We start from the raw sequence: 27,295 nt of genomic DNA, 5'->3' as shown, positions 1-27,295 counted from the left end.
ATGGGGCGCGGGGGATGATGGGAGTTGTAGGCGCCGGTATAATACGGTTTAATGGGGCCGCGGAGCATCACGGGAGTTATAGGAGTAGCTCCAATAGGTTCCGGTGGGTCGCGGGGCATGACGGGAGATGGAGTCATGGCAGGAATAGCGCTCTGTGGGCGCCGCGGAGCATGATGGGAGCTGTAGTCCCGGAAGTGGCTCGGAAGGCGCGTTTGGCGGCGTGGGGAAGCACTTGGAGAGCACTTCTGCGAACGAGCCGTGGCTGCAGGTCCTCGGGGCGAATGTATACGGCTCGGGAGCACTTGGGGGGAACCTGGGGAGCTGTAACCGGGCTCTTTGCGGCGCGGGGCACGGCAGGAGGTTTGGGCGTGGAACCGTGTTCCGGGATGATGGGAGATGAATTCCCAGCAGTGTCTGGAAGGGGCATCTGTGGGGTCGGGAGCATTCAGGGATCCGGGGACGCTTTGGGGGGTCCTGAACGGGCGCTGAGGGGGCACTCGGGGATCTTGGAGGGTCTGGGGCACACTTATGGGACATATGGAGGGTGATCCCGGGGTTCCGGGGAGCGCAGGGCATATTCCCAGTTCCTTCCAGCATGATCCCATTTGCTCTCAGCTCTCCCAGTCAGCCTCAGCACGATCCCATTCACTCCCAGTATATCACATTTGCCCCCAATCTGGTCTCAATTGCCCCCTGCAGCCTCCTACTCACTGCCAGTATCATCCCAGTATGATCTGTCTCCCTCAGTGTGATCACAGGCTCTCCTGGCATGGTCCCAGCTGCTCCCAGTATCATCCCAGTATGATGTCAGTACACAGCCAGTGCAATCTCAGCCACTGCCAGGATGATCCCAGGATGATCCCAGTACAAACCAGTCCCTGCCAGTGCTGCCACTCCTGGGATCCCCCAGCCCTCTCTGTGTTCCCCCCTCCCGCATCTCCCCAGAGGAGCCCCAAGGGCTGGCAGTCCCCAGCCAGGGTCCCCAGCCAGCCCCAGTTTTGGGGGATCTGCAGCCCCCAATTTTCCCAGTTTCCCTCTCCTTTTCCTCAGGCTGGGTTCCCCCCGTCCCCAGCGGGTGGGAGCAGCGGAGAGCCCCGCGCTGCCCATCCCGACCTGTCCCGGCTCCATCCCCGCTCCTCCCATGGGCTGTGAGGGGTTCGGGAACGGGGCACCGAGGGTGTCACTGCTCCAGGGGGAGGAGGGGGAGGGATGGAAGAGGAGGGACAAAGGAAGATCATAGAAAGAAGAAGGAACCACAAATTCATGGGACCCTCAACAGCCTGGAGAGGAGCAGGGGGGAATCCTTGGACACCCTGCACTCCAAAGCAGAGAATCAGGGGGACAAGGGACCATGGGAATCCAAAAAGCCCCATCATCCCTAAATGAGGAGATGGAAACAGGGGAAACTTTTTGGATTCCTGGCACTCCCAGTAGCCTGAAAAGGGCAGGGACAGAGCAGACAGGGGAACCTGAGTGCAAGCGTAACCCCCAGCAGCTGAGACAGGGAGGAACCCCTGAACACCAAAGGGGAGAGACCAGAGATGGGGAACTCCTGGGTGGCAATTTCAGGGCTGAATTTTGGTGTCTGGGAGGTTTTTATGGGCCCCAGATGACCGTTGACTTCTAGAGATGGTTTTGGAGCGAGAGACATTCAAACTCAATGTACTCTTCCCCTGTTTTACCCATACCAGGATTTCCCATTCCCAGACCTTGTCTGGATGGAGAAGGAGGCTGTGAGGAAGAGGAAGATGCCCCAGGACACCCAGGCAGGTGAGGAGGAAGTCAGTGCCCCTTTCCCCCTCTCCCCTGCTCCATCTCCCAGCCCAGCATGGCCCCGGCTGCAGGACAACCCCGCTGCTGACGCCGTCCTGCTGGGGATGCACTGGGGGGATCTCCTTCCCCTTCCCTCTGGCACGGAGGCAAATCCCATCCTCTCCTTGAACTTCCTCCCCCAGACAAGGAGCTGAGGATGGAGACCAGGGAGGACAAATTCCTGGGGCAGAACCTCATGGAAGAGGCCGTTTTGAGCAGCTCCACAGTGCAGGAATCCAATGGGGAGGAAAAGCCCCGGAGATCCCACAGGAGGAGGGGCTCCAAACCCATCCCAGGGTGCTCTGAGGAGGAAAGACCCACCCTGTGCAGGGAAGGTGACCAGAGATCCAGCCGGGGCTCTGAGCTGGTGGTCCATGAGCAGCTTCAGGATGGGGAGAAGCCCTACAAGTGCTTGGAGTGTGGGAAGAGCTTCAGCCACAGCAACAGCCTGATCTGCCACCAGATGATCCACACTGGGGAATGGGCCTATGAGTGTGGGAAATCTGGGAAGGGCTTCAGCTGCAACTCCCAGCTCGTCATCCATCATCACATCCACATGGGGGTGAGGCCCTACGAGTGTCCTGAGTGTGGGAAGAGGTTTCGGAGGAGCTCAGATCTCCTCGTGCACCAGCGGATTCACACGGATGAGAGGCCCTTCCGCTGCCCCGACTGTGGGGAGGGCTTCAAGTACAACTCCAACCTCATCAACCACCGGCGCATCCACACTGGGGAGAGGCCCTTTGAGTGTGGGGAATGTGGGAAGAGCTTCCGCCAGAGCTCCAGCCTCATTACCCACAAACGCATCCACACTGGGGAACGGCCCTATGAGTGTGGGGAATGTGGGATGACCTTCAGGTGTAGGTCCCAACTGATTATCCACCAGATGATCCACACTGGGGAGAGGCCCTACGAGTGTCCCGAGTGTGGGAAGAGGTTTCAGACCAGCTCCAGTCTCCTCCAGCACCAGCGGATTCACACGGATGAGAGGCCCTTCCGCTGCCCCGAGTGCGGGAAGGGCTTCAAGGAAAGCTCCCACCTCTTCAGGCACCGGCGCATCCACACTGGGGAGAGGCCCTATGAGTGTCCCCAGTGTGGGAAGAGCTTCTCCAGGAGCTGTAACTTGACCAGACACCAACAGAGGCACCAGTAAGGGAAGCCCTGCGAGTGCCCCAAGTGCAGGAAGAGCTTCATGTGCTGCTCCAGCTCCATCCCCCATCAGAGGCCCCACGCTGGGCAGAGCCCTGATGACCCATGTTCCCAGTGATCTTCATTGTGAAGACAGTGAGCTGGTGGTGATTTTTTTTGGCTCTAATATTCTTTTGATTCATCTTCATCCCTTTAAAATTTACAAAATTGGAGTAACAACCAACAGATTCATCAAAGGCATCTAAAACCTCACTTTTTACTAGTGCTTCAAGGGAATCTGGGATTGGGGGAGGTACATGGGAGGGTTTTGGGGGTTATTTGGTGTATTTGTCTCCATCTTTTGCCACTCAAGGAGATGAGAGAGTTTGATCTGTCACCTCAAAACCACTCAATGCCCCCCAAAAAATATTCATTCCCACCCACAATTACTGGATTCCACAGGTCCTCAGGGTGTAATGCCTTAAGTTTTAGCTTTCATATTTTTCATATTCTGCGCTGCCTAGGTTTGTAGTTTTGAACTTCATATTAAGTGTTGGTGAGCTCTCTTCACAGAGGAGGTAGACAAAACAATTCCTTTTCTAGCTTGATACTAAGGGCAGTTGTTACAAGTTTCAGGCCCAAAAGCATAAACCAGGGTGGACTGAAGAGAGAAAAGAAGAAGGACAGGGCCTCGTCATCTGAAGCTGTAATTGGACCATGAACCCAAGTATGGTGATGGACCTCAACTTCTAAAAATGTGAGACCTTGTGATCAGTTGTCCATTTTTGTGACCATTTTTGCTCCATCTTGGGTGTACTTTTGGCCAGGCTCTTGTACTGCCCAAGGTGTATCCTTTAAAGCCATATAATAAACTTTATTCTTAACTCTGTCTCGGCTCTGTTCTAGGTCAGCCTTCTGAAGGCATCAGGTGGAATGGGGTTAGAAGGGGATTGGGCAAAGTGGGATGCAAATCAGGAGGGGTGAGATGGGCATTGGATGGGGCAGGATGGATGTGATGGAGTTTGGGAGGTGTGAAATGGGGGAAATAGGGCTTGGGAAGGGGGTCTTGATGTCCAGCAGGGATGGGATGGGTTGGGATTGGGACTGGGGAGGTGGGGTGGGGTCTGCAATGAGACAGTCAAAGTTTGGGGATAATGAACAAAGGGGGAGCCCATTACTGAGTGAGTTTTTGGATATTCCACGTTCCTGCAGAGATTTTGGGGTATCTTATGTTTCTGAGGTGGTTTTTGGGCACTCCCCAAGTCTTACAGGGCTCCTGAGAGCAGCTCCATGGAGCCCCACTGCCAGGAGTGGTTGCCATGGGCATGAGCTCAGAGCTGTAGCCAGAGTGCGTTGCCTCAGTGCTGGAGAGCAGAGAAATGATGAATGGCCCCAGACATCTCCAGTGTGCGTTTGGTGTCAAGATGAAAAATGAGGGATGGGACCACTATGCTTTGAGATGATTTATTGCTCAAGTAGTTCGATAAGATATCAGTCTCAAGGCATGAGATTAATAGAGGAGCAACAAGTCAGCCATAGCTTGTGGAAGTCAGAGTTTCTTCTCTGCACAGAAATATATAACATTTTGGTTCAATAGGCCAATGGAAAACTGTTCAGACTATTCACTGAGTCCTCATAGAGGTGTAGTGAACGTTGTTTATTTCTATCTTTAGCACACTTTTGTAGGGTCTGACAGGGTTCGCGGGGCTTAACAAGCTACTATTGGTTAACACATATTGTTTACATTCTTTTGCATGTACACCATGCCATTGTTTTTCTTTATTCTCACTGTTCCAGGAGAATTTCAACGACACTGCCTTTAATATTGTCACCTGAATTAAAAGCTGGGTTGTGCAGACAGGCTTTTACTAAAATATCATGCTTTTACTCCATTAAAGTATTTCCCTACATAGGGAATATACATACAGTAAATACAGGATATGTTATAATACACAGAGTCCTAAGATCTTTCTTTTGCCCAGGGTGTGCAGGGCATACGGGAAGAGACGGAAATGGGTGCTTGTGCTCAGCAACCTGTCAGGGCATGCCGTGGTGCAGGGAAAATGGCCAGAAACCCTTGGCCTTTGGTGGTTCTGCTGAAGGCACAAGCCCTGTCCCATCCAGGAAGCGCCATCTGTGTCCTGCTGCCCGTGTGGTGCTGGCTGGGTTGCTGAGGGCTCCCAGGTGCCTCTTGATCCAGCTCCTCTGGAGCTCCTGTGGGGCTGCAGCGCTGCTGCTGGGCCAGGCTGGGGGAGACGCTGAGGGAACAGGGCACTGGGAGGCTGTAAATGGATGAGGGGCTGTGGAGGCCTAGACGGGACAAAACCGTGGGAAGGCGTGAGGGGGATGTGTGGAGGCTGGAGGCTCCAAGGGGACAGGAGGCCCCTGAGGGGCTGGGGTGGTGGGAAGACCTGAGGAATTGGGTGTCAGAGGCCATAAGCAGCCCCCGGGCAGCCGCCTTGTTCCTGACACCCGGCTGCTCTGGTGCTTCCACAAAATGTCTCCCAGGCCTGCAGCAGAAGCCCTCGAGGCTGGGACACCAGCCCTCCAGGAGGGTGGGGACAGCCCAAGGTGCCCAGGCTGGGCTGGCTGGGGACATGGAGGGCAGGGGGGTGCTGCCAGGCCACGGCCACTGGGTGCCTCCAGGAAGGGGCAGTGGGCAGAGGCAGGGCTGGCCACCAGCCCAGGCCCTCACGGCTGCCCAGGCCACGGTGCTGTGACCGAGGCCCCCCTGACGCAGAGCTCGGGGCCCACAGAGCTGCTGCCACCATGGGGAGGGTGGCGATGTCTCCTCGAGCAGGGCTGCAGAGTCGCTGCTGCTGAAGAGGCTCTGGAGCCACAGAAACAGCAGCAGAGTGGGCACAGGAACAGCAGCACCCCGAACGTCAGCACCTGCACACTGAGGCGTCCGCAGCAGCCGGGTGCCAAACGGGGAGGCTGTGGGCACAGCTGCCTTTGGTTTGGCAAAAGGTTTCAGCAGAATTGGCCACAATGGCTCTCTTCACTTGCAGCCTCACAGCAACACTGGGCAGCTTCAGCTGCAGCCTGTGCCCGTGACTGACTTGGATGGCCATGCTTGAGGGCGGGCTCGCCTTCCACACTCAGGTGTCCCAAGGCAGCGGCATTGGTGCCATCGTGAGAGAGAGACACTGATGGGGTTCGAGCCTTGTGCTACACCTGTCCTCCCTCTCTTCTGTGAAGGCATCTTAATGACAGAGGCGTCAGCTCTGAAACTAAACCCTGGACTTGCTTAGAACAATGGAAGAAGCAGCATGTGCTGAAAAAAAGCAGGGACTTACACAGCTCAGTTTTGCTCTCCACTTGGGGAACCGCAGAATTCCAGAGCACTTTGTGTTGCAAAGAATCATAAACATCCAGTTCCAACCACCCTGCCATGGGCACAGGTGGTGTGCAGACACAACTGTCACTAGAACTGGAAGAACACTTCTCCATGTTGACCTTTTCTTCTCCTGGATTTCAAGCAAAGATAAAAAAATCATCTGGTGAATCACAAATGAATATTGTAGCTCACAGAATTAGGAGCAGGAGTCTCCAGTGGCCCATGGTGTGTCCATTCAACCATTGTTAGATTGTCCAGTTGGACTCAGCCTGGTGCAGCCTGGGCACAGGCACCAGTCTGGTCCATTTCAGCATCCCAAAGTCTTTGTGGTTCCCTGTGCACCCATTGCCTCCTGAATCCATTCTTGAATTCCCAGTTACTGCTGTGCAGGACATGAGAACACAGGAATAGCTTGTTTGGCTCATTCTTGTGTTCGCTGCTCCTGCCTAAAGGAATCATCAGGACTACATGCTGATGTAAAGATATAGCCAAACAGCAAAGATTTTTTCTGTAATGTCTAATACTAAAACCTTGTGTGACTGTTCAGACACTCTAAAATCCAGGGTGAAAATGACAGCTTTGGTATGGAAGAATCCTAGAAATTTTGACATGTGATTTTTCTAGTCAAGGATTTTAATGCCAATGCGGAAACTACAAAAATATTAAAACTTCTCATTTGCAACCCCTTTGAAATGGCATCAGCACACTTACAGGGGACAGGGTGTGACTGCAGGGACAGTACTTGGCAGTTCATGGCTTCAGATGTGGGAGATAAGTATTTTGCCTGGGTTCAACCTGATGTTCATGTTTTCCCAGGGTTTTGATTGACTGGTCATTGCAGGTAAATTTAATAAATGCAAAAGGATGTAAAAGCACAATTTCTGGAGAATGTGCACCTGGGAGAAAATTGGGAGAAAACCTTGAACACAGCCAGCAGGCTCTGGAAAAATTTTAAAAAGTTAAAATTAAAAAAAGATGTAGCTCTGTGATTGTCCAGGCAGGACTTTTTGTGTCTGGGGAAAATGTCTGCCTTGTACCAGCTGCACACAGACAGACAGGCAGCAACTGAAGCCTTGAACATCAGAGAGTGGGCTAATGTTTCTCCCAGAAAAACAGACCGAAGATCAGACTGAAATGTGACAGTGCCTCCGTACAATCAAACCATCCTAGGAAACTCAGCAGCTGATGGTGTTTTTGTGCTACTGCAAACCCCTTCCATGGAAAACCTCATTCCAGGAAGGAGCAACATCATCTGACAGATAGCAAGTGGCCAGCAGTAGCTCCAGGAGCTTCCTGCAGGAAGGAGCCCAGCCCCCAATGCACATGGGCTTTGGCTGCCCTCTGGCACAGAAGCCCCTCAGGGGCACAGGTGTCTGGGGCAGGAGATGGGCACCAGCACTGCCAGGGCTCGGGGGGTGGCAGGTCTGCCTCGGTGGGGACTCTGCCACACCTGCTGATTTCAGTGCTGGCTGGGCCCCAGGGCTCAGAGCGGCATTCGTGCCCCTGCCCAGTGCCGCACCCAGGGGCGCCAGCCTGCGCCGCACACACCGCTCCCTTCCCTGGGCCGCACACGTTCTTCTCCAGGCTCCCGTGGCCCCGAGCCAGGTGCCAATGGAGCCCTTGGTATGCGGATAGAAAACCTCTGTAACTCACAGAGTAGTTATGAGAGTAGGTATGAATTTATTCAGTGCTGAGGTGCATGGGGGATATCTCCTCCAAAAGCATGCACACCTTGGAGACTTGTTTCTCCCTTTTTATTCTCTACAAACCAGGGTTACACAGTATGCCTAATACATATTCATTTGCTAACCCTGCCTTTCCCCGCTTCATACTAAAATTAGTTCCACGCCTATTTGCAGCTGCACACTGCTCCTTGTTGGTCACTCTGGTGGTCGTCTGGAGGCCTTTGGGGCTGAAGTCAGCAATTTTCCTGCAGCTGAACTTGTGGCTTAGGGGTCCAAAAGAATCCAAGGAACCCCCCTCATCCTGTGGTGCATTTATGCTTGCATCCTGTTTATGTATTCTAGCTCTTTATCTCATCCTGCAGTCTTTATTCTCTTCCTGCTCTTAGGGGAGCAGTCAGCATTTCACACGGGTTTTGTAGCCTTTCTTTTACTCAAGGCAATTTTTATAAATGATTCCTAATTCCTAATTTCTCTGTTTCACCCTGGCCCACTGGGGCTGTGGGCCGGGTCGGCACCGCGGCTCCCCAGGCAGCACCCGGCCCTCTGCCCCCTCCAGAGCCCGGCGCCAGCGGCTGCTGGCCGGGCCTCAGGGCTGGGCGGGCACGGGAGGCCGGGGCTGGCCGCAGGCAGTGCCCGACCGAGGGGCACAGCCCGCGCCAACCCTTCCCTCCTGCCGCTCTCTGCAGCTGGCACAGGACGAGAGGCGAGCAGCTGAGCACCTGCGCCGGGCCCTGCCGTACCTGCAGAGCCCTCAGGAGTCCCTGCGAGCGGCGGCCATCAGGTTCATGGGTGAGCCACGAACCTGGCTGGGCTCCCTCCCCGCCCCGCCGCAGCTCGGCCCCAGCCGCGGCTGCTGCCCCGGCAGCGGCACCCGGGCCCGGCGCCCTGGAGCCCCGGCTGCCCTCGGGGCTGCTGCCGGCCTCTGGCAGCCGTGCCCTTGGGCTGAGTCAGGATGCGGCACGGGCCCGGGCTGAGCCCTGCCGGGGGCGGGAGGGCGTGTGGCCCCAGGGCTGGCAGCGCCGCTGGCAGGGAGCTGTGCCGCTGGGGCCCTGACAGGCTCTGTGTTCCCAGAGATGGTCGAGGTGCCAATGAGGGGTCAGCAGGAAGAGCTCTAGGCCTTCAGTAAGGGTGAGTGAGTGCTGTCCGTGGGGGCTGGCGGGGGGAGCTGCAGTCTCTGCCCTGGCCACTGAGGGCTTTGCTCCCTGTGTGGACAAGGGGTGGTGAGGGCAGAGCACAGAGAGATTTCAGGGACGTGGGGCAGGGGGTTTGGCGGGTGTGGATTCGTGACCAGGACCTTGCAGCTGATCCCGTTGGCCACTCTCCTCTTGTAACTGGCAAGAGCAGGCTGGGATGGCCTTGGCAGGACATTCTCCTAGGATTCCCACAGGTGCGGGCTCTGATTGTGGCTCTGTTCCTCTCTCTTCCAGCCTTTTAAGCCCTGAGGAGGAATGACAGCCCTTCCCAGACAAACACAGTAGCTCAACTGATATTCTGTGAAAGAGCTGCAGAAGTACACTCATCTGCTGGCTCAGAAGAAACAGTGTTCATTGAAGACCTCCAGATGCCATGGAAGATGAGAACACCTTGACACCAGAAGAGACCAGCTGGAGCTCCAGGCACAGCTAATGATTGGCACAGCTGAGCCTGTGGGAAGCTCATGTGGCTTCAGGCCTCTCCCTGCCTGTAGATAGTTCCCTCCCTGCAGCCCTCAGACACTGCCCACTCCTTCTTTTTCCCTTTCATTCTCCCTCCCTTTTGACAGCTCCATCCCCCCAGCCCTCAGATTGTGCCACCCCCTTTTTTGCCTCTCAGCTCATCCCTTTGCTTTGCCTTCCAGCAATAAACAGTTTGGCTTTTTCACTTAACCTGCATCTGTGTGGAGCTGAAGGGTCACAATTCTGGAGTTCTGTGACACAAATCCTGAGCCCTGAGACACACGGGCCCCTCCTGCTGTTCTCTTCTGCACTCTGTTTTGTTCAGAGATGCAGAGGAACGAGCACAGATCAGGCTGGATAGGTCCCTGTGCTGAAGGTCCAGTTCCACAACATTGTGGAGTTAAAGGTCTTGCTGAGCACCCTGAGCCTTGGATTTTGGAAGAGCCAAGCTGAGTATGCCCTGAACCCTGCTGTGAGGGGTTCTGTGTCAAGCATCCACAGACAGCAAAGGAGCTTAGAATGCCTGAGGCTTTCAAGAATAGCTTCCTGAAAGCACAGTAATGCTCCATCCCTGCTCAGGATCAGGAAGAGGGCAGAACCAGAGAGCATCTGGGCTTAACAGGGAGCTGTGGGTGTGTCTAAGAGCAAATGAAGCAGCAGCACAGTGGCCGAGACTCGGACGCACAACCGTGCCGGCGTCCGGAGCGCTGTCAGGCAGTGCCGGGATCCCGGCTTTGGTTCTGGGCCCCACAACTGAGGAACTGCAGCCCCTGCCTCAGAGCCTGTCAGAAAGCCAAGCAAGTGAGACCAGAGGGAGGGCATCCTTCCAGTCTCTCTTGGGCATGGCCACAAAACAGCTCCAGCTCCTTCTTCCTCCGCCTCTGTTTGGGCTCTGCTGTTACAAATGGAGACAAGTTTAGACAAGTTCTGCCTTTGTCTCAGCCTTGTGGCAGCAGCTCATTTTGAGGCAGCCTGCACCCCAAATGTCTCTCATTCACAAGTTCTTAAGAATGGCTGATTGGGTTTATTATAAAATGAAATCTTTATTGAATTGAAAAAGGATTAAAAGACATCAGACTTTAAATAGACCACTTAGTACATAGGACAAAACAAAAAGAGCCACTACTAGATCAAAAATACAGTGGACAATAAAGGGTACCTTGTTATAAATCCATGTTGTGATACTGGCTTTTGCAAGTATTAAGATGAATGCTGTATGTTCTATGCTTTTGCAATGTCTTTTTCTCCTGCTAGCAAGTTTTAGGCATAGGTCAAGAAGAATTTTGCACGTTAGGGCAATGTCCTGTCTGTGCAAAGCAAGATAACCTCCAGGAAACAAATGATGGGGCCCAGGCTGCTATCAACACTGACCGCCTGCAGAAGAAGGAAACCCAGCCCAAATAAAAATGTGCTAAAGGGAAATAAAATCTGTAAGACACATGCTCTAAAAAGGCAGATTCAGGGCGTAGACATGAAAAATACTTTCTGGAAAAATATGAATATGCATTAAAACCCCCCAGCAGAATGGGAGTGTTCCAAAGATATCAGGTGTGTTCCTGGCAATGCACCAGGATACCCTGGCTGTTTTAACCCTTTGCTTTATTGTCTTTGTCTCCTAATTGTCTTTTTGTTTATATTAAACCTTTTATAATTTATTAAGTGAGTGAACCTCGTTTTTCACAATAGGAAGGAGTTCTTCACAGAAAGGCTGATTGGGAATTGGAATGGGCTGGCCAGAGGGGAGGTGGTGGAGTCACTGTGTCTCTCCAGTGGTGTGGGGGAGTGACATCAATCTCTGTGCAATAACTGATTTTGCTTTAAAACAATTGCTTCAAAATTGCTTCCTGTTCCACCGTGAGTGTCTGTGCTGGTTTGTATTAGTTGATAGTTGGTGAGGAGGGAAGAAGCCACCCATGCAAATGCTTTTTCTAGGAGGGGGCTGCTAAGAGCTTCCTCTGTGCTTAGCAAAACCAATAGCTGGCTGGCTCTGAGAACTGACAACCTATGAAACCATTTAGAAGCTGGATTCTCCTCTGTGAAATTGACATTTTAAAGACAGTCAAGCCGAGGAAAGCTCTCTGTTGTTTCCAGCTGTGAAGAGTTAACTGGGTGCTGGTCAGGCCGGCCCTGCTCCACCCTGGCCTGCACCGAGCCGGGCTCCGCCAGGCCCCCTTCACCACGGCCCGCGCGGCCCCAGCGGCTGCCAGGCACAGGGAGGGGAAGCCATCGGCCCGCAGCTGAAATTGAAGGAAGCAGGGGCCTGGGACCAGCCATGTAGGCAGAACAGCCATGACTGTTCTGGCTGGGCCCCCTGAGATCTTTGCTCAGCTCCAGGGCAGCCTGAAATTCATCACTGTGACTGCTTTTGGACCAGGCAAAAACCATCATGATCATCTGCAGGCCTGGGTGAGATATTAACTATTTCAGTGCACAGATGAGACCTGCAGACCTCGATCCTCCCCTTGGGTGAGAGAAAAGGACAGAGTGAGGACATGTAGAAGACAACATGAAGACGCCAAAGTCGGTAAAGAAGGAGTCAAGTCCCAGATGAAAGGAGAATGAGGAGATGCCTTAGTATTGGGGCTGAAAGTTCTTTTGGTAAGGCAATGGACATGGACTATGATACACTAAAATATCCCCTTTAATTCATTAGAAAATATGGAGAGATGGAGTGTTCAAACTCTAAACATGGGCAGAGGCCTGTAAGAAACGGTCCAGAGTTTCCCTCATCTGCCTCACAACCATTGCAAGAACAGAGACCGAGACCCTGAAGACACCAAGGGACTTTGTGCAGGGGTTCTGGCCTGGTTGAGGTGGAAGCTTGCCAGGTGATTGTTTGCAGGAGTGCTTGCTGTGCTGTCAAGGTACACTGCCTTCATTCCTGCTGGTGAGCAGGGACTTGTAAGGAGCGGCCTGTTCTGTACCTTACACCTGCTTCCCAGAGCAAGGGGTCTCATCAAAATAGCCGAGGAATTTCCCCACCTCTTGGCCAGCTGCCCCTTGCTTTGAAACAGACTGTAAAAATGACTTTTCCACGTTACTTTTTTTGAGAGAGATGGAAGAAGACACCGGCGACCCTGTTTTGTCTGTTGGTAGCTATAACTGCCCCCCACTCCCCGCTTTTTTCTCCTTGCATTTTGCCTCTTTATCCCTCTCTCCCTCTCTCTCTCCCTATCCTCTATCGCATAACCCTTGTTGCTGGCACTAAAATAAAGATGTATTACTGCTGATGTGATTTAAACTGAAATCCTTTGGTGTCCTTTTTGCAATCTGAGATCAAATGAACCTCTCATGACTCCCACTTGTGTTAGCGGATCGTGACACTCGGGAGCGGGGTGACCCAAGGTGCGGCTTAGAGCAAATGCTCCACGGCACGAGGATATTGGTAGGCGCACGGTGGAGACAAGGATGAGGAGGAGATCTCCAGTATGGGTTCCAAAGGCTTTTACTCCACTGGAGCATCCAGGGACTGAAGACCAAGAACACAACTGAGTGTGGGTTTTTATATGGGGGAGGCCAGAGGGAGGGTACAAAATTTTAACCAATCGGAAGAAACTATGGGAGGAGTGGAAGGTTCCATTCAACAATACAATAGGGGAAACAAGGGGAGCAGAGTGGGTCACATGGGCCAATGGGGAATTGGAGATTAGGGGATTTCCAGAGGGGTGGTTCAGGTAGGAGGCTGGCCTAAGGGAAGACTGACAAATGGGTGTAATGACAGATGGGGAACATGAGAAAACAAGGGCTAGGCTTGAGGCAGGTTGGATTTATAGGTGGGTAGGAGGATACAAACTAGGAGCAAACCAATGACTATGGAGAACAATTGGAGAAACCATTCAAGCAAAGCAGACATCACAACAATAGAACTGTTAACCATTACAGGAGGTGGCATCTTCAAGAGGCTATGGCATGTGAGTGAGCTCTTGCCACATTGACACTCATTGTTCTGCGTGGAAAGGGACATTGAGAACTTGCCTCCAGCATTCTCCATGGATCTCAAACTGTCATGTGCCAGGGCTTCCAGATAATCCATGTTCTGATATCAATCTAGACGGGAGCACAGATCAGAAGCCTTTCCATGGTGCCCCCAGTGGAGCCGCGTCCACCTTTGTCTGTCAGGAAAAGGGATGCGGGAAAAGTGGGCAGGTGCCACCCTGCTCTATTTGTGTGCCAGGCCTGAGCCTCAAGTGTTTCTGGTTTCTTAGGTAATTTCTCCCTGGCTCCTCTTTAATACGAGCAAGAGAATAGCATTGCACAGTCCAGTTTGACAAATAAGGCTTGTGCACAACTGAGTGCTTCCACTAAATTAAAAACCCAATGTGCTTGAAAGCCGACCTTCTGTTTGCTCAGGCCTCCTCACCTCTGTAGATGAGGTGACTTTATGCTGCTGGTATGTGGGTTTTAGGAGTATGTGGGTTTTTATCTGTGATAGAGGTGAGGAAGTGTTGAACTCATTCCAATGAGCTGGCCAAAGCAGTGACTTTAGTGTCTCTTTGACTGGGAAGTAGCACCAGCCTTGTTGAACGCAGGCAGCAGCACGAGCAGGGCTCCTCCAGCAGCAGGGACACACCATGAACCAGGAGGGGACCGTGGCACCAGAGGGGACCGTGGCACCAGAGGGTACCGTGGCACCAGAGGGGACTGTGGCACCAGAGGGGACTGTGGCACCAGAGGGGACCGTGGCACCAGCCGTGCCCAAGGCCTGAAAAGGGTGGCAAAGTCAGGTGGTGCTGCCTGGCTGCATGAACAGCTCAGGCAGGGCATGGTGAGGAGCCAGGTCTGGGGGCCATCCAAGAAGTCCTGTCAAGAGCAAATGGTTCTAATATTCTCTCTGGGAAAAAAAAGGAGCAATCTTTAGAGTGAACTGAAGTGCTAATAAATATTTGCTCACATATGGTGGGGTTTCTCTGCAAATGGGCTTTGATGGGAAATTTCTGACCACATTTAGTTTTGCTCTTTAAGTTGAGCAACTGAGGAGCTTTGTTGAGGAATGGAGAATTGTTTCTAGCTCAGTATTTTCTCAGGAGGAGCCTTACATTTTAGCACAGGAGGAAGATAAGGCAAAGGTTTAAAAGCTTTCCCCTCCTGAAGTGACACACTTTCTGAGGAGTCTGAGGAGAATTCCCCTCAGCCTCTGCCAGGGCTGTTTGCCTCCTCTGCAGGCTCAGGATTCTGGGAGTTCCAGGAGCCTCAGCTGCCACGGTATTTTCCTCTGAATATTTCTTGTTGTGCAGTATACAGGGAGAATATTTTGTGTGAGATTCTCCTCTGGGCTTTGAGGTGAATCTCAGTAATTCTGTTGATTTTCATGTCCAGATGAACTTTTGGTAGATAGGAAGGAAAAGGGAAGAGGCACCATGGAAAATTAATTGCTCAAAATTTGAGTGGCCCAACCACACTAAAACTGAAGTCTAAACTGAAAGAAAACTTTTATTTTTTTTTTCCTTGGTAGGTGGGTTACAACATGAAGGGTAAATAAAGGTCTTTGAAAAGGTTCAGCCAGAACCCAGCTGTATGAAAATCAAAAGGGATAAGACAGGGCATGGGAAGAATCTTCAGCCCTTCCCGTTGAAGGTAAAAGAGTAGGACAAGTGCCTCTGGCTGTTACCCACAGGTAATGTGTTATTTGTAGCCAAGAGCAGATGCCCCAAGCTGCTGGTGGCCCAAGCCCTGCCATGGCTGTCCCACTTTCAGTCCTAGCTGGACCAGGGTGGCTGGCTCGGGAGGGGAGGAGGTGGGGGGATCTCAGGGGGCTTCCTCTTCACAGCCGGGCTGGGGGGCCGTGGGGGAGGCACGGAGTGCTGGTGCTCTGCTTTCCAGGTCGACTCCTGCTTCTGAGGCCACATCTGAGAGTTGATGAACGAGGCAATCTCTGGGCTCCCTGAGGGCAAGGGAGAGTCACACCTTCTTGGCTGGTATGCTGGAGCTGCAGCAGGGTGACTGTGGAGAGAGGAGGTGGCTGAGGCCCCCAGCTGCCGTGGGCACTCAGGGACCCTCCTGCACAGCAGGGCCCAGAGCGGCCAAGGCTCCCCAGCACGGCTGGAGCTGCTGGCACAGCTTGGCCCAGCTGGACAGCTGCCCCTCAAGGCCCTGGCAACCAGGGGATGGCTCTGGGCAGGGTCCCTGGCCAGGAGCGGGCCCCAGAGCGCCTCTGCCTTTCAAGGGCAATCTCGTCCCCGCTCTTTCTCCTGCCCACCTTGCTTTGCCTCTGCCCGCTGCTCCTGGGGCTGCTCTTGGCCAGGCAGCCTCAGTGGGAGCCAGCACTGGCTGCAGCCCCAGCGGGCTCCCCAGGACAAGGCCCAGCAATTAAGAGGCCAATGAAAGGCCTGGCCAGCAGCAGAACTCTCAGCAGAGTTATTTGGGCAACCACTGATTACCCACAAGTGCACAGCAGCCTCACTGGGAATGTTTCCTGACTATGAGCAGCCTTTCAAGAAGCTGGAGGGTGGAGATGAACAACAACTTACCGTTTCTTGTCCTTCCACCACTGGAATCCAACATAGCACAGGACCATGGAAAGTGGCACTGTGAACAGTGTCACTGCTGTGCCTATCATGCAGGACTTGCGCACATCCTGCGGGCAGAACACTCTTGGGGTGCTTGGTGGATTCTCAGCATTTATACTGGACTTGCCAAGTGCATCTGTGGGAGCAATGAGCAGCATGAGCCTGTGCTGTGCTCCATTGCTGAGCTGGCAGCACGGTGGATACGGCCAGGACATTCTCTGTTTCCCCAGAGCTGGGGCCTGCAGGCACCTTGCCACCCCTTGGCACAGGCTGTGCCACCCAACAAAGCCCAGAAGGCCGAGAGCAGAGCCCGGGACAGCACAGCTGCTTGGGCAGTGGCTCCTTCCAGGGACACGGGCCAAACCCATCCCTGAGCAGCCACTGCCACCCCTGACCCTCCCTGCTCTCTGACAGCTCCCCCAGCCCAAGGGGACAGAGCCAGGCCCTGTCAGGGCCCAGTGCATCCCCTGCCCGGTTGGGAGCCAGGGCTGGCTGTGGCCCTGGGCTCACGGCAGGGCTCCCACTCTGGGCTGCTCCTGTGTCTTGGGCCTCTGGATGCTTAGGGCCAGCTCCAGGAGCAGCTGCTGGGGGAGAGATGTTGGTGCACAAGTCCCGATTCCCAGGGGCTGGGAATGAGCTCCAGAGGCCTGGAAGCCGCGGCACCTCCAGCTTTGGCTGCTGCCGGGCCATGCAGGCCCTGAGGGAAGAGCTGCTGGCACACAGCCCTGCCGAGGGAGAGCCCAGCACAGCAATTACCTCCTGTGCCTGGGCCTGGCATCTCCTCCTTTCCTGCAACAGGAGCTGGCACAGGGCCATTCCTTCCTCTAGCATATGCCATCATCTGCACAAACATCTGCTCCAGCACTTGAGAAAGGAAAAGGGACAGCTGCATAAGATAAAACTGTTCACCATTAGGGGAGGTGGTATCTTCAGGAGGCAATAGTTGTCAAAGTCATGGATAAGGGTCAGGAAAATACCCAGGTTATTGGGGCTGGGCCAGGGCCCTCCCTCCTCCAAACAGTCCCTACACCTGATCTAGCCCAAGACAGAAATTTCAGGGGATCTCAGGGTGTGCATGGCCCACGCTGCAGTTTGGGCTCCCTGTCAGCTGATGCCAAATGCCTTCCTGCAGAGGCTGGGGAGAAGCTGCAGCCAGGCCAGGCTGGGAAACAGCCCTGCAGGCCATGAAAGCAGCAGTGGGGCAGCAAGGCTGCCATGGATCCCTTCCTGCTGTGCCGGGCACGGCGTGTCCTGATGTGCCCCTGGCCGCTGAGTGTCAGGAGGAGGCTGAGGGACATGAACCCACCACGGCGTCTCTCCAGATCACTCAGCATCTTGTCCAGAAGTTGGGATGCCTCCAGGGATTTCTTGTCTTCCATCTCTTTGTTCTTCCATCTTGGAGGACCTTAATGGAAAGTAGTTCCATTTCTCCATCAGTCCAGAGTGGCAATGAGTGCACCTGGGTGACTGGTGCCCTCCAAGGCACTCCCTCCTCTCTGCCTTCCACTCAGGAGCAGGAGCAGGGGGATCACGTGCCTGCAGTGTCCCCAAGTGTCCCCACAGTGGGAAGGAAGGAGCCCCTTGCATGGCAGTCAGGGGAGAAAGGTCTCCCTGGAGCTGCCAGCAGCTCTGAACTGAGCCCCAGGCAGGGCCAGGGCTTGGCAGCAGCAATGGGAGCAGCTCAGGCTCCCTGGGGCTGGCAAAGGAGCCACCGGAGGCACAGCCCCGGGGCACAGCCCTGGGCCCAGCCTCTTCCTCTCTGCTCTTCTCTGTGCCTGCACAGAGCACATGGAAGGTGACACTGGCATTGCACATAGGAGGAGATTGACAGCTAAATGCTCCTTCCTCCCACTGACAGCAATGCTGTGGGATCACTCAGGGCTCCAGAAGGGAGCAGAGCGAAGTTTCCAGAATCCATCAACCTTCAGACTCTTGAGGGAAATGGCATGAGCGTGAGCTCTTCCCACACTCACACTGATAATTCTGTGCAGAAATGGACATAGAGAACTTGCCTCCAGCATTCTCCATGGGTCTCAAACCATTATGTGCCAGGGCTTTCAGATGCTCCATGTCACGATCCCAATCTAGAAGGGAGCACAGATCAGAACCATTCCATGGTGTGTTGGGACCCCCTTCTGCCTTAGGGAACTGGGCACTGCAAGGGGGTCATGGAAGGCCATGGGAGCCAGATGTCAATGGACATGGCCAAAGCTGCAGAGGGGCCTGGGCAGCTCTGGGCTGGCCCTGGACACTCTCAACACCTTTTCCATGCTCTGTGCAAAATCCCTGAAAGGCAGGTACTGCCAAGCAGCAGAGATTTACAGCTCAAGCCTCAGCAGGGCTCAGGCCCAGAGGCACAGCAATTACCTCCTGGGGCTGTGCCTGGCATGGCCTCCTTTCCTGCAGCAGAGGCTGCCCATGAGCCACTGCTTCCTCCGGGAAAAGGCACCTTCAGCACAGCCTTTGGGTTCATCTCTGGAGAAAGGAAAAGCCACAGCTGGATCAGATGGAACCATTCCCCTTTCAGGGAAGTGGTGTCATCATGATGGGATACTAGTCGAGGTCAAAGATAAGGATTAGGAAATCATATAAACTTATGGGATTGGCCAGAGCCCTCTCTCCTCCAAACAGCCCCTACACCTGATCTAGCCCAAGACCAGGAAATTGCAGGGGATCTCAGGATGTGCATGGCCCACGATGCAGTTTGGGCTCCCTGTCAGCTGATGCCAAATGCCTTCCTGCAGAGGCTGGGGAGAAGCTGCAGCCAGGCCAGGCTGGGAAACAGCCCTGCAGGGCATGAAAGCAGCAGCGGGGCAGCAAGGCTGCCATGGATCCCTTCCTGCTGTGCTGGGCACGGCGTGTCCAGATGTGCAGAGAAAGCCCCCAGCTGCTGAGTGTCAGGAGAAGGCTGAGGGACATGGACCCACCTTGTCCTCCCTGCAGCATTTCCTTCAGCATTTGCTGCCTGGTATTGGATGGCTCATGGGGTTTCCAGTGTCCTGCAGCTTTGTTCTTTCCTCTTGGAGGACCTAATTAAAAAAATATATATCCATGTCCCAGGAATGGATCCTAAAAATCAGGGTTCAGCTTGTGGGATCAGCAAGGATACCATACTCACCCCTGTGACGGGAGCTGGGCTTGCGTGCAGCATCCAGCCCAGGAGCCTGGAAAGTCCTCCCTGCAGACACACCTGTAACTCAACAGTCACAGAAGCTTCTGTCATGTCTGCTGATCTGCACAGGCAGCACTGAGCCGCAGGAGTGCTGAGGGGATCATGCAGGGCGAGGGTAACACACGTGCACAGCTCTGTCCTGGCACCTGCAGCGATGCTGCCCTGGCTGCGATTTGGGCTCTGAGCTGGCAGCTCTCCCAGGGGGAAAGGCCTTGACCTACCCTCACCATCTCCCAGAGCCTCAGTCCTGGATGTGGGTTGAGAAGCCAGATCACCTTCACCAAGAGGCTTGGCTGCAAAGAAAGGCAGGACAGAAGAGCTCCCGTGGCTCTGTAGGAGATCCTCAGGCTCCCTGGGGCTGGCAAAGGAGCCACACGAGGCCCAGCCCTGGGGCACAGCCCTGGGCCCGGCCCCTTCCTCTCTGATCTTCTCTGTGGCTGCACAGAGCACACGGAAGGAGACACTGGCATTGCACATGGGAAGAGATTAACAGCTAAATGCTCCTTCCTCTCACTGACAGTAATGCTGTGGGATCACTCAGGGCTCCAGAAGGGAGCAGAGTGATGTTTCCAGAATCCATCAACCTTCAGACTCTTAAGTGAAGTGGCACGTAAGTTCTTGCCACTTCGACAGTGATTATTCTGTGCGGAAAGGGACATTGAGAACTTGCCTCCAGCATTCTCCATGGGTCTCAAACCGTCATGTCCTAGGGCTTCCAGATGCCCCATGTCACGATCCCAATCTAGAAGGGAGCACAGATCAGAACCATTCCACGGTGTGCTAGGATGCCCTTCTGCCTTAGGGAACTGGGCACTGCAAGGGGGTTGGGTAATGCCATGGGAGCCAGATGTCAATGGACATGGCCAAAGCTGCAGAGGGACTTGGGGAGCTCTAGGCTGGCTCTGGTCACTCTCCACCCTCTTTATAGGCCCCATGCAACATCCCTGGAGAGGCAGCAGGACCAGCCCAGGGGCTCTGGGGACTCTCTCCCTCCCACAGAGGAAACCCTCCCTCAAGCCCTGGGGAAAACCATCCCCAACGCTTCCCAGGGAGAAGGAAGTGCTGTCCCAGGAAAGGGAAGCCAGGCCCTGGGCTCACCTGCTCCCTGTGCTCGCCACGGAGCAGCCTGGGCAGCCCTGTCAGGCAGGGCCACTGCCAGGAGGAGCAGGAGGAAGAGGCGCAGAGCAAAGGCCATGGTGCCTTGTCCACTGCCAGTCCTGCAGCTCTTGCTGCCACCACTGTCCTGACACCGCTGTCCCAATGTCAGCACCACTGCTGCCACAACAGTCGTGGTCAAGGACTGACTGCTCGGTCCTTGTGGTGCTGTGCAACCACAGGGCTCTGGGACCTCTGTGACCTCAGAGCCTGCTGTCACCTCAGCCTGCTGTCACCCCAGAGACTGCTGTGACCTCATGGCCTTGGCTGTACCTCCTGCAAGTGTACTCCCATCTGTACTCCAAACTGTACTGGACTGATTGTAAATCTTTGACTTCATCAAAGGGTCATTGCTAAACAAAACCTTGGTTTTGCCTGCTGACATTGCTGGTCATGTTCTGTCCCATGAGATGCTCTTGATTGTTGCCTCTTTTCCTGGGCATGGCACTGGAGGAGGTCCAGGCCCAGGTGATGCCACTGAAGGAAATGTGCCCTCAGCCCAGGGACACTCAACACAAACTCCCCCAGCCCCTCGGGGCCCCGCTGCTGGTCACAGCAGCCCCTGCCTGGCTCCTGCCTGCCCACACCGTGGTCAGCCCCGCCTGCTCCTGGACATGGAGCTCAGCCAGGGCTGGTGCTGTGTGGGCTTTGCTGGTGGTACCAGCCAGACACTGGGGTGACAGCTCCATCTCTTTATTGGAACAGAAGAGCTGTGTCAGGCCCTGCCCTGGCAGGAGGGACCCACCTTCAGTCCAGGCCACAGAGCAGGGCGGGTCCCTTCAGGGACACAGGGCCTTGCTTTGGGTGGTGGCAGCATCTGCACAGCAGCAAGCTGATAATGCAGCTGTGACAGGGACATCACGTATGGGCATGGAGATGTGAAATGTGTGGTGCAGGTGTCTCTGAGGGAGGTGTTTGGCCTTTCCTGTGAAGCTGCAGAGGGGAACCTGTTGAGAGAGGAGATGGCTGAGGCCCCAGCTGCAGCTGGCACACAGGGACCCTCTTGCACACTGGGAGATTCTCACTGTGCTCACAGTTTCCCTCAGAAGACTAAGAGCTGAATGTGGATGGGCTTAGCAACTGGTCTGCAGCCAAACAATTGAGGTAGCAAAAGAAGAAATTGAGAAAATACAAGTTTACCCATAGCAAGGAAGAAAGCAAGGCCGTTAGCATGGAAACCAATAAAAAGGTGCATAAGGCGTATTTGCAGTGGTAATAAATGGAATTGGTTCGTGCTAACTAAATTGTAACTGTTATTAAAGTTATGATTAGAAACAATCAAGAATCAGTGTTACAAAGCAGATGTACCCCTTTGCAGATGTCACATGTCAAAATTAAGGTACAGGATGGAGTTTAGAAGATAAATGGTGTCTCAAGACCAAAATGGCCTTGAGATGGACCAAAATTAGAACAAATTTAGGCATTGGGCGTAAAGATTAATAAATATAAGGCTAATTAGTAGACTAACATAACACAAGGCTTAGTACGCACACGCAAACCTGTAAGGTTATCCAAAGGACAATGAGGAAAAGGAGAAGCCTTCACCAAAAGACCACCAAAAGAAGACTGAAGACCTTCTGACAACAAGTGAGGCATGTGCCATGAATAAAAATGATGTAAAGTCAGAAAAATCAGAAATAGGAGGAAACTTACAGGAAACATTAATGAATATGTATAAGCATACAGTATATGAGTTTAGCTTGAAGTGCTTTGTTTTGAACGTGAGGCAGGGTGGGAAGCCTCCATACCCTGGTGGGTTTTGCTTATGCTTTAATCATACTTAATTACTAGTAGATTATATATATAAATTTTAATTTTTTATTAAACTGTATTATTTTACTAAACTATATTCCTTTATACCACATTGCTATTCAGATTAGTAAATTGTATTCATTTTTAATTAAACTGCCATTAAGCCAAGGGACCTAGTTGTCAAAATTCTAATTTCATTTATAACAGTATTTTAACAAAGAAGGCTGGTACAACAACATTGGTATTTAACAACCGTGACACAATATGAGCTATATTAACAAAGAAGGCACCTTATGATGACAACATTCTACTGTTCAAACTGTAAAATATCTTTCTGTACTGATCAGGAGGTCAGGATTTACTCTTTACAATCCTGATGCTGAATATCTCCTTAGGGAGTCTGGTCACAAAGAAGAATGAATCCCTCGTGAGCTGCCCCTGTTTGGACAACCTGCTCCTCACCCCGAGCCTCAGCATGTCTGACATGGCCCACCTGGGACTGACATCCTAAAACATTGATAACATTTATCAACTTCTCTTTATCAATAAAATTGAATTAATTAATAAAAATAAAATTTTATTATTTTATAATAATATTGTTCTGTATTTTTATAACCTAATTTTTATATTTATATAAAATAATTGATACATTTTTAGCAACTAAAAACATTATTGGTCCTTGGTTCAAAGTTCCACCTTCATTAATTAATTGATCACTATTTCTCCCTCCTTATGTTAATTACACCTATTTTTAGTCCTTTGATCATATTTTTTAATCATTTTCTCAGATTGGGTAAAAGGGATCACTTTGGGATCCATGGAAACTTTTCTGGGGAACATTTGGGGCAGTTTTGTGTCTGGGGAGGGAATTTAGAGAGAACTTAGTGGTCTGGAGGACACTTGGGGGAGTCGGGTGGGCACTTGGAGGGGTACTTAGGGATTCTGTGGGACAATTCGGGGCCTGGGGGAGCACTTGGGGGTCCAAAGGGGCGCTTGGGGGTCAGGGACGTGAATCTGGGGGCCCTTCGGGGACCAGGCGGGCACTTGGGGGGCTGTAACGGGGAATCTATGGGTCGCGGGGGATGATGGGAGCTGTAGGCGCCGATGTAAAACGGTTTAATGCGGCCGCGGAGCATCACGGGAGTTATAGGCACAGCTCCAATGGGTTCCAGTGGGGCGTGGGGCATGACGGGAGATGGAGTCCCGGCTGCAATAGCGTTTTACGGGCGTCGCAGAGCATGATGGGAGCTGTAGTCCCGTAAGTGGCTCGGAAGGCGCATTTGGCGATGTGGGGAGGTACTTGGAGAGCATTTCTGCGTCCGAGCCGTGGCTGCAGGTCCTCGGGGCGAATGTATACGGCTCGGGAGCACCTGGGGAGAACCTGGGGAGCTCTGACTGGGCTCTTTAGGGCGCGGTGCACAGCAGGAGGTTTGGGCGTGGAACTGTGTTCTGGGATGATGGGAGATGAATTCTCAGCAGTGTCTGGAAGGGGCATCTGTGAGGTCGGGAGCATTCAGTGATCCAGGGACGTTTTGGGGGGTCCAGAACGGGCGCTGAGGGGGCACTCGGGGATCCTGAAGGGTCTGGGGGACACATGGGACCTATGGGGGACGATCCCAGGGTTCTGGGGAGCGCAGGGCATGTTCCCAGTTCCTCACAACCTGGTCTCAATTGCCCCCTGCAGGCTCCTACTCACTGCCAGGACGATCCCAGTATGATATCCCAGGATGATGTCAGTACACAGCCAGTGCAATCTCAGCCACTGCCAGGATGATCCCAGTACAAACCAGTCCCTGCCAGTGCTGCCACTCCTGGGATCCCCCAGCCCTCTCTGTGTTCCCCCCTCCCACATTTCCCCAGAGGAGCCCCAAGGGCTGGCAGTCCCCAGCCAGGGTCCCCAGCCAGCCCAGTTTTGGGGGATCTGCAGCCCCCAATTTTCCCAGTTTCCCTCTCCTTTTCCCTGGGCCGGGTTCCCTCCATCCCCAGCGGGTGGGAGCAGCGGAGAGCCCCGCGCTGCCCATCCCGACCTGTCCTGGCTCCATCCCCGCTCCTGCTGTGGGCTGTGAAGGGTTCGGGAATGGGGCACCGAGGGTGTCACTGCTCCTGGGGGAGGAGGGGGAGGGATGGAAGAGGAGGGATGAAGGAGAGCAAGACAGGATGGAAGTAGGAGAAGGGAGTGGTGTTAGGGAGGAGGTGGAGGAGGGAGGAAGAGGCGGAGCAGGAGGAAGAGGAAGAGGAGGGACAGAGGAGGATCAGGGAAAGGAGAAGGAATCACAAGGTCCAGCACACCCTGAATTCACAACCCCCACCCGTGGGATCATCACCCCGCATCCCACAGCTGACCGGGGTGGGGGAGCTTGGCCCTGGTATCCTGGAGGGTTCCTGGGTTGGGTTTTTTTGTGGGTGATGTTTGAAGAATGAAGAACTCCAAAGCTGTATGCAAAATGCCCCTTGGGGGAACATTGGGGGGGTCCTGGTGGCAGCTGCTGGCAGAGGCAGCCTGGAGGAGCAGAGCCCTGTGTCCCCCAGGACCCCAAAGTGGGGAGCCCAGAGAGGAGGTGCTCTGCAATTTGTTGGACCCTCAACCGCCTGGAGAGGGGCAGGGAGAACTCCTTGGACCCCCTGCACCCCAAAGCAGAGAATAAGGGGAGAAGGGACTCTGAAGCCCCAAAAACCTCCAGCATCCCTAAGTGCTGAGATGGAAACGGGTAACTTCTTGGATTCCTGGCACTCCCAGCAGCCTGGGGAGGGCAGGGACTGAGTAGATTGGGGACCCCCAGTGCAAGCATGACCTCCAGGAGCTGGGATGGGAGGGAAACCCTGAACACCAAAGGGGAGAGAACAGAGATGGGGAACTTCTGGGAGGCATTTTCAGGGCTGAATCTTGGTGTTTGGGGTTTTTTATGGACTGCAGATGCTTGTTGACTTCTAGAGATGAACATGGGCAGAAGGAACCCCCTCAGCCGATGTGCTCATGAATCGTATTTTTCCCCAAGACAGGATTTCCCATTCCCAAACCTTGGCTGGATGGAAGAAGAGGCTACAAGGAAGAGGAAGATGCCCCAGGACACCCAGGCAGGTGAGGAGGAAGTCAGTGCCCCTTTCCCCCTCTCTCCTGCTCCATCTCCCAGCCCAGCATGGCCCCCAGCTGCAGGACAACCCCGCTGCCAACGCCGTCCTGCTGTGGATGCACTGGGGGGATCTCCTTCCCCTTCCCTCTGGCACGGAGGCAAATCCCATCCTCTCCTTGTCCTTCCTCCCCCAGACAAGGAGCTGAGGATGGAGACCAGGGAGGACAAATCCCCACGGCAGAACCTCATGGTACAGGCTGATTTGAGCAGCTCCACAGCACAGAAATCCAATGGGGAGGAAAAGCCCTGGAGATCCCACAGGAGGAGGGGCTCCAAACCCATCCCAGGGTGCTCTGAGGAGGAAAGACCCACCCTGTGCCGGGAAGGCGGCCGGAGATACAGCCAGGCCTCTGAGCTGGTGGTCCATGAGCAGCTTCAGGATGGGGAGAAGCGCTACAAGTGCTTGGAGTGTGGGAAGAGCTTCAGCTACAGAAACAGCCTGATCCACCACCAGATGATCCACACTGGGGAATGGGCCTATGAGTGTGGGAAATGTGGGAAGGGCTTCAGCTGCAACTCCGACTGCATCCATCACCAGTGCATCCACACTGGGGAGAGGCCCTACGAGTGTCCCGAGTGTGGGAAGAGGTTTCAGACCAGCTCTCATCTCCTCCAGCACCAGTGGATTCATACAGAGGAGAGGCCTTTCCACTGCCCCGACTGTGGTGGGGGCTTCAAGGACAACTCCAACCTCAATAGGCACCGGTGCATCCACATTGGGGAGAGGCCCTATGAATGTCTCCAGTGTGGGATGAGGTTTCGCATCAGCTCCACTCTCCTCGTGCACCAGCGGATTCACACAGAGGAGAGGCCCTTCCGCTGCCCTGACTGCGGGAAGGGCTTCAAGCGAAACTCCCACCTCATCTCCCACCGGCGCAGCCACAGCGGGGAGAGGCTCTACAAATGTCCCCAGTGTGGGGAGAGCTTCACCCAGAGCTCTAACTCAACCAGACACCAACAGAGGCACCACTAAGGGAAGCCCTGCGAGTGCCCCAAGTGCAGGAAGAGCTTCATATGCTGCTCCAGCTCCATCCCCCATCAGAGGACCCACGTTGGGCAGAGCCCTGATGACCCACATTACCAGTGATCTGTGTTGGGAAGACACTGGGCTGGTGGTCATTTTAGTTTGGTTTCAATTATCTTTTGGTTCATCTTCATCCTTGTAAAACAGACAAAATTGGGGTAAAAATCAACAAATTCATCAAAAGCATCTTAAGCCTCACTTTTTACTAGTGTTTCAAGGGAATCTGGGATTTAGGGAGAAACTTGGGGGTTGTGGCGGTATTTGGTGTAGTTGTCTCCATTTCTTGGCATTCAAAGGGATGAGAGGGTTTGATCTGCCACCTCTAAACCACTCCAAAATTTTACCATTCCACAGCCTCTAAGGGTGTGATGCCTTAAGCTTTAGCTTTCATATTTTTCATATTCTGCACTGGCTAGGTTTTTAGTTTTGAACTTCATATTAAGTGTTGGTGAGCTCTCTTCACAGAGTAGGTAGACAAAACAATTCCTTTTCTAGCTTGATACTAAGGGCAGTCATTACAAGTTTCAGGCCCAAAAGCATAAACAAGGGTGGACTAAAGGAAGAAAACAAGAAGGATGGGACTTCACCATCTGAAGCTGTAATTGGACAATGAACCCAAATATGCAGATGGACCTAAGCTTACAAAAATGTGAGACCTTACAATGAGTAGTTCATCCATTTTTGTGGCCATTTTTGGTTGATCTTGGGTGTAGCCCTGGCCAGGCTCTTGTATACCCAAGGTATATCCTTTAAGGCCTTATAATAAACTTTATTCTTACCTCTGTGCAGCCTCTGTTCTAGGTCAGCCTTCTGAAGGCATCAGGTGGAATGGGGTTGGAAGGGGACTGGGCGAAGTGGGATGTAAATCAGGTGGGGTGAGATGGGCATTGGTGGGGCAGGATGGGTGGGATAGGGATTGGGAGGTATGAAATGGGCAA

General features: G+C 53.5%; 5 protein-coding genes across 10 annotated transcripts in view; 2 read left to right on the top strand and 3 right to left on the bottom strand.

Annotated features, from left to right (window-relative positions):
• LOC147646837 (uncharacterized) overlaps window positions 1-27,295 on the bottom strand; it is a 410,249-nt gene that overhangs the window by 217,062 nt on the left and 165,892 nt on the right. The window lies entirely within an intron of this gene.
• LOC147646843 (uncharacterized) overlaps window positions 1-27,295 on the bottom strand; it is a 72,462-nt gene that overhangs the window by 14,708 nt on the left and 30,459 nt on the right. The window lies entirely within an intron of this gene.
• Window positions 182-27,135, top strand: LOC147646844 (uncharacterized). The gene is made up of 4 exons (XM_086872897.1): window positions 182-268; window positions 1,692-1,770; window positions 1,956-3,782; window positions 27,098-27,135. Exons 2-3 carry the CDS (start codon window positions 1,719-1,721, stop codon window positions 2,960-2,962), a joined length of 1,059 nt encoding a protein of 352 aa, XP_086729023.1. The 5' UTR covers window positions 182-268; window positions 1,692-1,718; the 3' UTR covers window positions 2,963-3,782; window positions 27,098-27,135.
• LOC147646846 (uncharacterized) lies at window positions 15,030-20,641 on the bottom strand. The gene is made up of 11 exons (XM_086872887.1): window positions 20,394-20,641; window positions 19,966-20,037; window positions 19,517-19,588; window positions 19,242-19,313; window positions 19,051-19,152; window positions 18,491-18,598; window positions 18,136-18,207; window positions 17,430-17,528; window positions 16,880-16,987; window positions 16,085-16,259; window positions 15,030-15,557 (listed from the first exon to the last, which is right to left on the bottom strand). The coding sequence occupies exons 1-11, from the start codon at window positions 20,488-20,490 to the stop codon at window positions 15,314-15,316; spliced, it is 1,221 nt and encodes a 406-aa protein (XP_086729013.1). The 5' UTR covers window positions 20,491-20,641; the 3' UTR covers window positions 15,030-15,313.
• On the top strand, window positions 25,230-26,306 carry LOC147646845 (uncharacterized). The gene is made up of 3 exons (XM_086872939.1): window positions 25,230-25,281; window positions 25,468-25,921; window positions 26,090-26,306. Exons 1-3 carry the CDS (start codon window positions 25,230-25,232, stop codon window positions 26,304-26,306), a joined length of 723 nt encoding a protein of 240 aa, XP_086729065.1.

This window comes from Cyanistes caeruleus, unplaced genomic scaffold (genome assembly GCF_971803275.1).
Source record: "Cyanistes caeruleus unplaced genomic scaffold, bCyaCae1.hap1.1 HAP1_SCAFFOLD_78, whole genome shotgun sequence".
NCBI classification, from domain to species: Eukaryota; Metazoa; Chordata; class Aves; order Passeriformes; family Paridae; genus Cyanistes; species Cyanistes caeruleus.
The sequence above is the reverse complement of the archived record's forward strand: the minus strand, read 5'-3'. Positions and strand labels throughout refer to the sequence as shown.